At 34.6% G+C, this 14,277-nt stretch overlaps 2 protein-coding genes across 3 annotated transcripts; one reads left to right on the top strand and one right to left on the bottom strand.

Annotated features, from left to right (window-relative positions):
* Nucleotides 1-2,149: 2,149 nt before the first annotated feature.
* On the bottom strand, nucleotides 2,150-3,321 carry LOC7479202 (23.6 kDa heat shock protein, mitochondrial). 2 transcript variants are annotated; one of them, XM_002303463.4, is made up of 2 exons: nucleotides 2,982-3,321; nucleotides 2,150-2,784 (listed from the first exon to the last, which is right to left on the bottom strand). In XM_002303463.4, exons 1-2 carry the CDS (start codon nucleotides 3,208-3,210, stop codon nucleotides 2,372-2,374), a joined length of 642 nt encoding a protein of 213 aa, XP_002303499.1. In that variant the 5' UTR covers nucleotides 3,211-3,321; the 3' UTR covers nucleotides 2,150-2,371. The 2 variants fall into 2 exon arrangements, with proteins under 2 accessions (XP_002303499.1, XP_024452663.1); XM_024596895.2 differs by having other exon boundaries at nucleotides 2,985-3,320.
* A 3,916-nt stretch (nucleotides 3,322-7,237) lies between these two features.
* On the top strand, nucleotides 7,238-13,965 carry LOC7479201 (conserved oligomeric Golgi complex subunit 7). Its single transcript, XM_024597810.2, has 10 exons — nucleotides 7,238-7,695; nucleotides 7,796-7,885; nucleotides 7,992-8,111; nucleotides 8,205-8,306; nucleotides 8,394-8,662; nucleotides 9,312-9,457; nucleotides 10,003-10,201; nucleotides 11,583-12,258; nucleotides 12,477-12,809; nucleotides 13,463-13,965. The coding sequence occupies exons 1-10, from the start codon at nucleotides 7,414-7,416 to the stop codon at nucleotides 13,739-13,741; spliced, it is 2,496 nt and encodes an 831-aa protein (XP_024453578.2). The 5' UTR covers nucleotides 7,238-7,413; the 3' UTR covers nucleotides 13,742-13,965.
* Nucleotides 13,966-14,277: the final 312 nt, after the last annotated feature.

Genomic DNA, 14,277 nt, shown 5'->3' with positions numbered 1-14,277 from the left:
TAGTGGTCCAGCATCTACATCCACTGTTCATACTTTCGGAGAAGGTAAGATTTTTGTTACCGACTATTCTTCTTTATATATATATATATATATATATATATATATATATATATATATATATTGTAGTCGGGGTTTAGCTGACCTCTCCTCAAATTCAAACTTAAGACGATCATAAAGGAAGAAAACTCACTTTCTATCCACATCACGTCGGCTTACGTTGTGGGACATGAAGGGTTGCCCTTCAATTGATGATTGGTGGAGACGTCGGTGTCCACCATAAGTTCTGGTGCCTGGCTTTGTTATTAATTATTGGACAGGCCGGTGAATACTAGCAATGAAAAAACCATTGGCAAGAAAGTAGGCGGCCCGCTTTACATAGAGTGCGGTGCAGACTTGGAAAAACATGGTGGTATTTGAATTATGAAAATTGGCTAGAGAAGTGTGGTGTCAACATTGTATAAAAATATGTACTAGCAAAGAATATCATAATAAAATGTAGAAGATTTTGTGGTTGTGCACTACATCGGATTCTGACTTCTTTACAAACCAACGAAATATTGATGACAATTAATTAAAAAAGCGATGGAAAAGAAAAAAAAAAAGTTGAAAGAATAAGAGCAAAACTCAACATAAAAATAGATAAAATGAAGATGAATGAAATTGCAAAAGAAAAATTAATTAAGAAAATGATAAAAAAAAAGCAATTCAAATAATAAAAATCAAATCTAATATAAAAATCAAATTAAATAATATGTTAAGGGATACAATTAAAAAGAAAAAAATAATAATTAAAATAATGAGAATCAAATATGATATAAAAACCAAATCAAATTAAATTTTAAGAGCTGAAATTGAAAAACAATAACAACTAAAAGAATGAAAAACATATTTAATATAAAAATCAAATAAAACTTAATTTAAAGGGATGAAATTAAAAAGAAAAATTTATCAAAAAAAATCTAAAACAATCAAATGTTGATCAAAAGAATAAGGGATATAGCTGAAATAAAAATAAAATGGGAGGACACATTTTATTTTTTACTTGGTCAGTGAGCATCCCGAGGTCATGAGAGAGAAAAAAGAGAGGGGACAAAAAACCTAAGCACTACCAGATCATCGAGAACCATGATACACGTGCCAACTCAATGACGCGTTGCCACTCGTCAAAATTGGTGACATGATAATCTGGCTTTTTGACCACCAAAAAACATAGCACGCGTTGCTTGAATGCGATGACTCTTCTCTACATGTAGGCATGTTTTCTTCACATGAGGTGATACACTTTTTTATGTTATTTTTATATCTTTAAAAAAATCAAACTAACCCTTATTCACATCGTATATAATGAAAAAGCCAGGATAAAAGGTCCAAAGAAACCCCTAGATTGTTTATTAAATTTTGTATGCAAGGGTACAAAAGTAATTACATTGTTTATAAAAAATGAATTGATGGAAAAACCCTTCCAATGGCAGTCTAAAAGATTTTGGTTATAAGGGTTTGGTAATAATTATACTATGCAACCAAACAAATAATAATAAAAACAAAACCTTTAATGCAAGTTATTTTTTTCTTTTAAAAGTATTATAGTATTTTCACTATTTTTTTTATTTGGAAAGACTAATATGATAAAAAAAAAATCAACAGTGACCATTGTATTCTTATAAAAGAACCATTCCATTCCCAAAGCCAAAACTTTTTTTTTTTTTTTTTTTTTGTGAAGGAGCAAAATAACCACTTTTACATTGAAATAGCCAGGCCAGGCCTATATAAAGTTTCTATTAATATGTTTTGTCTTTTTAGATAACGATGAGAAGACCAGGGCATGATGAGCGTGAACAGCTTTAAGGTTTAGAGCTCCTGTCTTGCCTGATCTCCTATTGCAAAGGCACCAGGCTCCCTTTTAATCCTGTCGGTGCCCAGACATGCTTTGGGCCCACTCAGTGCATAGTTTATTATCATCTTATTAGATCCATATGTGAAATGGGCCTAGTCAGGGAGCATATACTCCAGGCCATCAACACTTTTTTTTCCTTTATTTTTGAAGAAGAAGAGTCTCGATTGCCTCCCCCACTCTGCTTGAAATGCCTACTCAACCTGATTATTTCGAGCAAGATTACTGTAAAATAATTAAATTATTAAATTAAGATAATTATTTAACATGCGATCAAAAATTTATTAACCAAAAAAGAAATTACAGGCAAGATTTGAGTAAAGCAGAGTAACAGAAGAGTTTAGACTAAAACGGAACTATCATTGATATAAAAAAACAACAGCAGCATCCAAATTAGTTCAAACCATTGGCAACCAAATTTCACAACTCTGTATGCTTGCTCACTCGAAACATTACCGCTAACAAAGACTCCCCTGCAACCTACTCAACCTTAACATGGAAAACATTAGCCCTCTCCTCTTCTTTCACCTTAGGCACCACAACCTTTAGAACCCCATTTTTCATTTCGGCTTTTATTTCATCAGTTTTGTACATTTTCTCGGGCAAATCAATCCTGCTGCTGTACCTCCTCGCATTCTCTTCATCGTCCGATTCCTTTGCTCCTTCCCCTTTAATTACCAGACTGTTCTGCTCCACGGAGACCTTGACATCCTCCTTGCCAAGACCAGGCATATCAATTCGGAGATTGAGAGCATCATCGGTCTCCCGCGCATCCCATCCACGGCGGAGTCCACCAGCACGGGGGGCAGAGATGAGTGGGTTTTCCATGAATTGGTCCATCATGTTAAGGACCTGGGACAAACTCCTCGTCGGTGAAAATGGATCAAACACGTCTGCAATGTCAAATTGAAACATAAATTGTTCATTACTTGAACCCAAGGTTCAAACCCTCTGTTTCCGCTTAACAGATTACTAATATCAAGCCAAAAAAATGAAATTAGAGGGAATAATGTTATTATAAATATGAAATTTAGAGGCACATGCAGAAGTGGTGTGTATCAAATCTGTTAGAGAGGAACGAAAAGACAACTACCAGAGAGAAAGTCATCACGGCTGCGTGCAAGAGAGCGATGGGAGGGGCGATCATCAATCCCACGGCCGCTTTCATGATCATCGTCATAGTCTCTGAGGGCATTGGTGTTGAAAAGGCGAGAAGAAGAAGGACAGGTGGCTACCGGGCGGAGAAAGGAGCGGAGAGAAGAGCTGTTAGGGATGATGCTAGAGGAGACTAGTCTCTTGAGAGCCCGGGAGGAAGCCATTGATGGTTTGATGTTGAACTTGGGAAGCAAGACAGGGAGATTTTTAGTACTTGTATTGTTTTGTTTTGCTAGCTTCTGATTTTAACCTGATGAGGAGGGAAGGGTGAGGCGTGGATTTTATATGGATGGTGGAAGGTGCTAGAAAGAAGGTTCGGGAGAGAAATTCTGTTATTGTGGATGATTCTGGAAGGAACGAGGACACGAATCTCCTCCTCCTCCTTTACTATTATTACTACTTTATTATTATTATATTCCCTGACTTGTTGTTCAAGATATATGCACCAAATGATCAAATATGAAAACAGAAGGACTTGTTTGTTTTTCAATAAAATATTTTATCTTGATCTTAATTATAATGAAAAAACCATAACTCCAATCGATTTTGGACCGGTCCGATAAGATAAAATACCGGTATGAGCAAAAACCCTATCATCTCGTGACCTGGGCGACCCAACAAAATTAATAGAGTTTTTTTTTTTCAAAATGTATTTTTTCTTCTAATCAGAGACCCCTTTTTCTATATTTTTTTAATTGATTATTAATCATTTTCAAAGTTCATTATATAAATATCAGAAGCATGTTTTATTTTTTTAATGTGAAATTTGAAACCCTTTAATATATATATTATATGTTCACAAGAAAAAAAATTATATTTTTTCAATGTATAAAAAAAAACTTTTTTAGTTTAAATACTTCAACAGACTGCGTTTGTTTCCCGGAAAGTGGTTTCCGGAAAACCACTTTCCAAACTTTCCCGTGTTTGTTTGCCATTAAGAAAGTTAGTCAACGTAAAACACTTTCCGGTCAACGGAAAACACTTTCCAGTCAAAGGAAAATTTGGTTTGGTTTCCAGGAAAGTGTTTTCCTTTTATTTTGGGCGGAAAACACTTTCCGAAAGTTGTGAAAAATTTTGAAATATCATATTATTTGTTGATTATATCAAATTTAATCCTCAAACTTTTGATTGCTATATATATTTTGTTTTGAATATTTGTTTTTCAATTTCATCTTTTAGAATTTAATTTTTATATTAACTTTGGTCCTCATTTTTATAATTGTTATTTGCTTTTTCCCTATCATTTTTTAATTGAAATTTTTTATCTATCAAATTTGGTCCTCATTCTTTTGATTGTTACTTATTTTATTTGAAATCATTTATGAAATGTTAATTGTTATTATTTTAATTTTTCCATCTTTCAATTTTTTTATTTTTTAGATTTAATCTCTATTATTTTGATTATTATTTATTTTATTTAAGATAATTTATGAAATTATATTTTTTTTGAATTTCATTGTCATTCAACTTTTTAACTTGTAAGATTTGTTCCTCATTATTTTAATAAATTTGAGAAAAATAAAACATTAATAAGTTATTTTCCAACTTATTTTTCATGACATAACCAAACACTGGAAAATATTTTCCAACTTATTTTCCATTACACTACCAAACATCGAAAAATAATTCACTTTCCAAAAAGAAACTACTTTCCAGCCAACAAACGGTGCAATGATAATATAATATCTTTTCAATATGAGATAAAAAAACATTTTGAAATAATTTTTTAAACTTCATTATTTACAACAAGTATAGTCTATATTCACATGAATTGTTTCTTAATTTTTTCAAATGAAATATTAAAACTTATTTTTTTTTTTTAATTTTCAGGTTGAATCTGGCTGACCCGATTAATCCATATCAACCTGTATAACCCGAGACTCGGCTTCTTAGCTGGGTCAATCCCTGAATCGAATTTGATAACTATATATATATATATAAAAATTCACTCTTGTTTCATGCGTTTTATTTTTCATTTTAAAAACTTATTACAAGGTATATTACTTAAAGTACCCATTATCACAATACAAAATAATTTGTTAAATATTTTTGTAAAATAAACTGTCTTGACATGTGCTCGTTCAACATTGCAGTTTAACTCTTATATATATTAAAAGAACTCTAAAACGCGTGGAGAAAGCACTGTGCTTTCCCCCCACGAAACAATTTTCTTTGTTGGTTAACGTGCGGGGAAAGCAATGTGCTTTCCCATCGAACAATTTTCTTTGTTAGTTATTATTATATTATTAAAATAACTGTAGCTAGCTATAGTTTGGAAAATATTTGACTTACAAAAGCGACATCATCATATTTGTGTATTAAATGCTTTGAAAATTTACACTGCTTTTTCTTTGTTTTTTACAATTGAGTCTTTTCTTCTTATCTACAGTAGGAAAGAATTTTACTTGCACAGGCGAGATCATGATGGTGCATTAAATGCTTTGACAATTTAGCACTGTCTTTTTTTTTCTTGCACTCTTCGTTGCCTTTAGTTGTGGTTCTGTTTTTCCAACAACTTCTTTAATTGGTGTGTGTTCGTTCTTTCTCTTTTAATTATTGTGGTTTTTGTGGCTTCTTAATTTTATTTTATTTTAACTCACGGGATGTTTGGCCTCTTTCCAATTGCTTTGAAGGGTTTGCTTCTTCCATTGCACTCAAAAGAACACTCGGTTTCCAGCAGCTTTTAGTTTGACTCCTGGTGATCAGAATTTCCGGGTTATTTCATTGCTCTGTCTTTCTTTTCAGCTGCTCTTTTTAATGTTGTTTTTTTCGGTGCGCATGGGTTGTTCATTTAGTTACTGGTGATCGAAATTGCCTGCTTATTTCATTGCTCTTTGGTTTTCTTTTCATCCGGTGTTTTTAAAGTTAGGTTTTTTCTTCTTCTTCCTGGTTTTAATGGACTCCTCATATGTTTTGCAAGACTGTCTTTTTTTCATTGCACCTTAGACAACATTGGATTTTGCTTGAGCCATTTTGGTTTAGTCTGCAAATAATCTACACTGCCAGGTTTGTTTTTCACTTCTGTCGAGTTCTTTTACTTTACAGATAAAATAAAATGCAAAGTTTCAGGAATCAGTATGTAAGCATCCAGCTACGCCTATATGCTGCTGGATTTTGCAGAATTGACCCGTGAACTTAAAGTCTCAGGATTCATAGAACATATGTAGATAATTAACCATGGTTACGAGACTCAGTCTGGCCTGGCCCTGTATGTTAACATGGTGACTATTGACTAATGACAATGTCCGGCAGATGAAAAACCTTTTTTTTACCAAAACGGAGTTGTTTTAAGTTTTTTCCAGGAAAAAAAAAAGAGACAAAGGTTAGGTTAATCCGAAGTGTTTTTTATATATATCGCGCGGACATCCCGCAAGATATTTTTGTTTTGTTCCTATTTCATGCCTCTCCATATAAACTTATTTTTCAATGTTGTATTTTACCAGTTTTAATCCTACATTCCTGCTCTTTTCCTTATAAACTCTTAACATTTCTTATAACATCTTAACATGCCAGCTTTGTTGTTTATATTTGATGTGAGATGATGTCGGTTCTACACTAGCAATTCCAAAGAAGCAAGGCCTCTCCATTTCATCACCTAAAAAGACTTGCATCTACAATATCATTTAATTCTCTATATTGCTCCACCATCTCTTTGTTTAACAAAAATTAATTCAATCACAATCAGTTATATCATTCTCACTTTCTAATTGCTTTTTTTTTTTATGAACTCATATACTCAACAGCAATTACATCTTTATTTCTGATTTATCTTAAAAAATATTTGATGTTTATTGCGTTATGAATAATTTATAGCTTACAGTTACACTTATCTTGTACTATAGGAAAAAAACTAGCATTCAGTTAATCAATGCTTTTTTATCTAACATCGCAAGCTAATTGTACGTTAAAAAACATAAAATATTTAGCTATAAGTATTTTTGTTTTACTTGGATTTAACTCTCTTTACTAAACTTTTATAATTTACCAATAATTATATGAATATCATGTTTTTGCTGTAAAATATTTTTGATTATCTTATTATTATTTATTATAATAATTAGAACTATATTTTACTTAAAATACCCGTAGTATCGCGTGGGTATTAAAGCTAGTGTATATCAAAATCTGTATTTTGTTGTTGTTGTTTTTCTTAATATTTTTAGATTTAAATGTGCTAATATTAAAACTGTCAATAGCCATAGAATCCTTCTTTCAATATTTGAAATGCCACCCCCAGAAAACCTCTAAAATCTCTGAGTGATCCAAAACGTCCGTTAGACGCATCCATTACCACCAGCAGGCAGCAGCAGCAGCAGACAGACTCTCTCTCATTTCATTCCTACTCACTGATCAACTCCAAAAACTCAATGTTAGATCTAGGTCCATTCTCAGACGATAAATTCGACCCGAAAAAATGGATAAACTCCGCTTGCAAGACCCGGCACCAACAAGAATCACTCGACAAACACTTGGTGGATCTCGAAATGAAACTCCAGATGGTATCCGAAGAGATCGCTGCCTCTCTCGAGGAACAGAGCGCTGCCGCTCTCCTCCGTGTCCCTCGCGCCACTCGCGATGTCGTTCGTCTGCGTGACGACGCCGTTTCTCTTCGCACTTCTGTCTCTTCCATCCTCCAAAAGCTCAAAAAGGTCAGGTCCTCTCAAGGCTCCCAATTTTTGTTTAGATCTAAAGAAAAATTAAAAATCATGATTAATTAACACAGTCCGATTTAAATGTTGATACATTTAGGCAGAGGGAACATCGGCGGAATCTATAGCGGCACTTGCGAAAGTTGATACTGTAAAGCAGAGAATGGAAGCTGCTTACGAGACCTTGCAGGTTAAATTTTAAAAAGATTCGTGTCTTACTTGGAGAATTTGATTATTATTATTAAGTGTTGAATTTGATTTTTGTGTTTTGTTAATTTGAATTTTGATTAAAATAGGATGCGGCGGGGTTAACTCAATTGAGTTCCACAGTGGAGGATGTGTTTGCTAGCGGTGATCTTCCTCGTGCAGCGGAAACATTGGCTAATATGAGGCATTGCTTATCTGCTGTTGGCGAGGTAATGATTTTTGCTGATCTGGGTTTTCTTTGTTCAAGTTTTTTAGGTTGTGCCTTTTGAAATTGGAAATAAAATCATTTTGTATGTTTCTAGGTCGCTGAATTTGCTAATGTGAGGAAGCAACTCGAGGTTTTAGAGGATAGGTTAGATTCAATGGTACAGCCTCGCTTAATGGATGCACTATCTAATCGCAAGGTAAGATACAAATACAGAATCTTGTTTTGGTAGCTGTAGTTGCTTTGTCTTGATTACTGAATTGCTTGGACATTTGCTTTGATGTAGGTTGATATTGCTCAAGATTTGAGGGGAATACTGATGCGAATTGGGAGATTTAAGTCTCTAGAGATGCATTATACCAAAGTTCATCTAAAGCCTTTAAGACAGCTATGGGAAGATTTTGAAACTAGGCAACGTGCTAATAAGCTTGCAAGTGAGAGAAATGAGATGGATAGGCTATCAGGCAGCAATGATTCACCGGCAATTTCATTTGCAAGTTGGTTGCCGAGTTTCTATGATGAATTGCTGCTCTATCTTGAGCAAGAATGGAAGTGGTATTACATTTTAATCTTTCCAAAATTATAGATTGTCTAGGAATACATATTTTTAAAACTAAAAAATTTCATGGTGAATGGATCATCTGTCATAGGACCATTAATGTATGAAAGAGGTGAATAAGTAATGTTAAGATCGTCTAAATTCTGTCAATTTCTGATACAGGTGTCCCAACATTAAGTTGCTTACTTGCTTCAGAATAGTGGTGTTGAGAAAGGATCGCTAGTAACTGATATCTTTGTGTCCTGGTGAATGAATGCATGTATAGGAGACTGGAATATTTGATTCAGTATGTAAAACCAAAACTAAACAGCTACTTAGTTCCAGAATCTGATTGTTAAATTCAATTGCTGCAAAGTTAGTACTTACAGTATGAAGGCAGTTGCATAGTTTTAGGGAAACATTTGATTGTGTATTTCTTGCATTCCATTTTCTCAGGAAAGTTTCTCTTTGGATTTGTAAGTGAAATGCATTTCTTATAAAGCTGTTAAAACACTTAAAACATCTGGTTTTCTCAGGCAAATAACATGTTGAGTGGCTTTGGAACCATGGTTGTTGTCTCAAAAAGTTAGGTGCCATCATCTGTAATGATTAATCGTTGCCTTATTTCAAATGATATCAATTTGTTGTTAAAACTATTGTCTGCAGGTGTACAATTGCTTTTCCTGAGGACTATAGAACTCTTGTGCCGAAGCTACTAATTGAGACAATGGCAGCTCTGGGGGCAAGTTTTATTTCCCGTATCAATCTTGCCACTGGAGATGTTGTCCCTGAGACAAAAACACTTGCCAAAGGTTTAATCTTACATCCTTTGAGTTTGACATCTTTAATCATATTGCTTTGCATGGTTTAATGCCATCGGGCTCAAGTCCCAGAAACAACAAAAACTAGGTTATTCACATTCCATGTGCATTTCCAGGTTATTGCTACCTTGTTTGGGTTAACGTGATTGTTGATTCAGGCTTTTAAATTTCTCCATTTCATTAGGGGAAATAGTTGATTGTCTTAGAGGATGCTCTGATGTTTTGAAATTGGTAATTGAGCTATGTCCATGATCTGTTGGAATTGGGTTTAGGGGTTTTAGTGCGTGTCTATGTGTGTGGGGTGGGGAAGGGAGTGTGCTATCCCCCATGCCTTCTTATGAATCAACAAAAGAAGAAAAATAAATGGTAAATTTGATCTGGTAAGCATTGCAGAAAATTAAAAAGAGAGAGCATATGGCAACTTCATTTCATGTTATTTTGTTTTTGTTTTAATGTTATTTTGAAAATATGCTGAGGTTAAGTTTTGATTTTCAAATATTTATTGTGCATCCTTCCATTTCTATTTGTAAATGCAGGTATATTGGATATTTTATCTGGAGATATGCCCAAGGGCATCAAGATCCAGGCTAAGCATCTTGAGGCTTTGATTGAATTGCACAACATGACAGCCACCTTTGCAAGGAATGTTCAGCACTTATTTTCAGAATCTGATCTCCGAGTTTTAATGGATACGCTGAAGGCAGTCTACCTTCCTTATGAATCTTTTAAACAGAGGTAACCATCAACTAAACTAGATGCTCCATTTTGGTTGATTGATTTCTTAGTCTAATCTTTTGCTTATAGTATAGCTTTATTGGGTTCATGGCACGAGGACCTTTTCTTGCTCAGTAAGTCAACATGTTTAGTTTGCTGAATAATGAGGTCTTCTGTTTCTCCTAAAAGTCAGCTGACAATTCTCATAGTAGTGAAGAGTGGGTTTGACCATTTTACAGACAAGAAAGTGTGGTCAACAAACATAGGAATGTTAAAAAAAACTGGCTCATCTGTTTTCCTTCTATCTCATAATTTTTTTCCTCTCTTGCCTTCACAATCACAACCACCTCTCATTCTCTTAATCTCTTTCCCTTCTCTCTATTCTCCACTTTCACATAAATTATAGTTGTTCATTTTAAAGTTTGATATGATGAAGTGACCGTGTAATTTACAATTCTTATCTTTTCTGTTTGGTAACCAAAAGACTATGAGAACACAAATGAAAATTTCAAGAATCCAGATTGAACTTTTATTTTCTTAGTCAAATCATAAACCCAAAAGCACTTTTTAGTTTCTTCCTGCTGGTCTGTCCTGGTATATATTGTACCCTAACTGTTTGATAAAATGTTTGACTGTGATTTTTGTTTTGTCTTTATATGGAAATTATGATAGTTTTTATGTTGTTTCTAATATATGTATTTTAGAGGTCTTATCTAGTTCCAACAGTTGCAATCCAATAATTTTTTTTAGGATCGTCGAATAATAAGAGAACTAATATGCCCAACTCACGGATATCTGTAATATCTACAAAAAAATTATCCCAACCCGATATATCCAGCCTGCTCCTGCTCGGGTCCAAATTTTGTTTGAACGGGTCAGGTTTATATTTTGTAAAATATTAGAAGGTGAATTGAATTCAATCATGGATCAAAACTTGACCCACTATATCCATGAACATCCCTCAAACATTCGTTTTCGTGACTGGAAGGGGAATATAGGTTCAGCGTCACTTAATTCTGTAAAGATGTTGTGAGCTCACTTACCCTAATCAATTTACATGATTGTGATAGAAGAGAGTGCCATCGTGTAAACTTAGCAAGTCTAATAGAATTACATAATTGTCAAGTTAATCTGTTCAGTACTTTCAGTTTCAGCTCATGATAAATTTGGTTTTAAGGTGATTTGTGTTTTAGTTGGGTTGCTGATAAGGTTTCAGTTATTTTGATGCCAATTATGACCACTAACAATTCAGTTATTGTGATAAATTACTGGGGATTTTGTTGTTATCTATTTTAATATGCTCAATTAACTGCTGACCTCTGTTTTCTTCTCTTTCTTGGTTTTTAAATGTGGCATAGACCATTGTCTTCCATTAGTTGACTAATGATTGGATGTATTGCAGGTATGGACAGATGGAGCGTGCCATCCTCTCTTCTGAGATTGCAGGGGCTGATCTAAGGGGAGCTGTTACTCGTGGTGTGGGAGCCCAGGGCATCGAATTGAGTGAAACAGTTCGGAGAATGGAAGAGTCTACTCCCCATGTCATTGTTCTTCTTGAAGCAGCTGTAGAAAGGTGCATCAGCTTTACTGGTGGTTCCGAAGCAGATGAACTAGTTCTTGCACTTGATGATATAATGTTACAGTACATTTCTTTGCTTCAAGAAACGCTCAAATCCTTAAGAGCTGTGAGTGGAGTAGATAACATAGGTGATCCAAAGAAAGACACAAGTTTGGAGAAAAAAGAAGGGAGTCAAAATGCACGCAAAGTTGACATGGTCTCGAATGAAGAGGAATGGTCCATTGTTCAAGGGGCCTTACAGATACTCACAGTTGCAGATTGTCTAACAAGCAGGTCTTCTGTCTTTGAAGCTTCCTTGAGATCCACTCTAGCTAGAATAAGCACAAGTTTGTCTTTTTCGGTATTTGGATCAAGTTTGGACCAAAAACAGTCTCACATGACCATTATTGATGGAAATGGTGAACCATCCTTGGGACAAAGAGCTGCCTTGGATGTGGCAGTTGTACGACTTGTTGATGCTCCTGAGAAGGCTCGGAAACTATTTAACCTTTTAGATCAGGTACATAAAATATAGGACCTGTTTCCTCCTCACTTGGGAAAATGACAGGGTTCATGCTGCTGTGGCCTTGAAATAAATTTCTGCAGTGATTTTCTTGGTTTTCTAGACTATCAATTTGCCATCCAGTAATACTTTCTGTTTACTTTAAACACATGTTTCCTTGCCATTTCATTTTTTCTTAAACTCTGTAATAGTGACATTCTCGTGCTGTATTGCAGTCCAAAGATCCCCGCTTTCATGCACTTCCACTTGCATCGCAGAGAGTTTCAGCATTTGCTGATGCAGTGAATGAACTTGTTTATGATGTCCTCATATCTAAAGTACGACAGCGCCTCAGTGATGTATCTCGTTTGCCAATTTGGTCCGCAGTTGATGAACATAGTTCTTTCCGTCTCCCAACCTTCAGTGCATACCCTCAGTCATATGTAACCAGTGTTGGCGAATATCTCCTTACCTTACCCCAGCAGTTGGAGCCACTTGCTGATGGCATATCTAATAATGATGCCAACAATGAAGAAGCACAGTTTTTTGCAACTGAATGGATGTTCAAGGTAACCACCTTATATCATAAGGATAAAGCCACCGCCTTTTGTTTTCATATTTTCTGAGTGCTTGAATTGCGATTAACAAGGAACAGGAGTCAATTTTGACCCAACTAAGATATGCATGTGCCAATTTGGAAACTGAGAAGGCCTGATGACCAGCTGACCAAGTTTATTCTCCTTTTGGTTTGGTAAAGGTTACCTGATCTTAAATTCCTGAAGATTTACCGTGGTCATTTTCTTAGTTTTAGAAGTACAGGGACTTGAAATAAATTTCTTTGGTAACATAGATTACCTCATCCCAATGATGCCATTGGTCTAGTTTTCAAGGTCTCGAGGATGAGTTGGGGTTAGAGTGTTCAATTTGGAATCTACTTGCCAGAAGACATGAAAAACAACGAAAGAAAAAAAGGAAAGAATTTGTCAGCAAAATAGTAAAGGTCTTTAATATGATTAGCTTATGGCTAAACTGAAAAATAAAAAATGGTTGTTACCTGGAAAAAGCTTGCAAAACGCACTTGTTCTTTATTACTGTACTTGGAAGTCCTTCAGAAGCTTAGTTCTTAGTCGACTACCGTTCTCTTAGCAGGATTTTAATTTCTAATGTCATGCAAATTTATATAACCAGTTTGATGGGGTACATTGTTGTTGCCATATTACAGGTTGCGGAAGGTGCCACTGCTCTTTACATGGAGCAGCTGCGGGGTATTCAGTATATAACAGATCGTGGCGCACAACAACTATCTGTCGATATTGAATACCTGAGTAATGTACTTTCTGCTTTATCGATGCCAATTCCTCCAATCCTTGCAACATTCCACACTTGCCTCTCGACCCCAAGAGACCAGCTGAAGCAACTTGTGAAATCAGATTCAGGGAACCAGCTAGATCTTTCAACGGCAAATCTCGTGTGTAAAATCCGCCGTGTCAGTTTAGATTAGAATCTCCCTCGCTGGAAATTTTGATGTTGAAATAAACACTAGTTCAACTAAATCATACCATCTCAGAAGATTCAGTTGTTGCCCCTGCCTTTTTATACGCATTGTTGCATGTATGTTGCCTTCACTCTGCAAGTGTATTCTTTACGATTCTTTCATGAAGGTTCTTCTCTGTAATACATGATTATATCACGGTTAGCAAAAAAGCTGCAAATTTTTATCTTTTATATATATATATATATATATTGTTAGTAGTTTAAGAATCTAAACCAATTAATGCCGTGAAAAAGAAAAGAAAAGCATAGCGATTTTTATCTCACCCTAAGCTGTGCAATTTGAATTCATTGTGAATTTGACGAATATATAAATATACTTCTTCTCCAGATTAATTATTTTTTGAACAATAATTTTCTTATATTTACATAAGATTATATGAATATATATCTCACAATTTTGAATAAATTTTAAGTACTTATCTTTTTTTCCTTTCTGGCGTTGAAGATTTATCTTGATTAAGATAATATTTTATTTTATTTTTA

Source organism: Populus trichocarpa, chromosome 3 (assembly GCF_000002775.5).
Source record: "Populus trichocarpa isolate Nisqually-1 chromosome 3, P.trichocarpa_v4.1, whole genome shotgun sequence".
NCBI classification, from domain to species: Eukaryota; Viridiplantae; Streptophyta; class Magnoliopsida; order Malpighiales; family Salicaceae; genus Populus; species Populus trichocarpa.
This window is presented reverse-complemented; position numbering and strand designations above follow the sequence as displayed.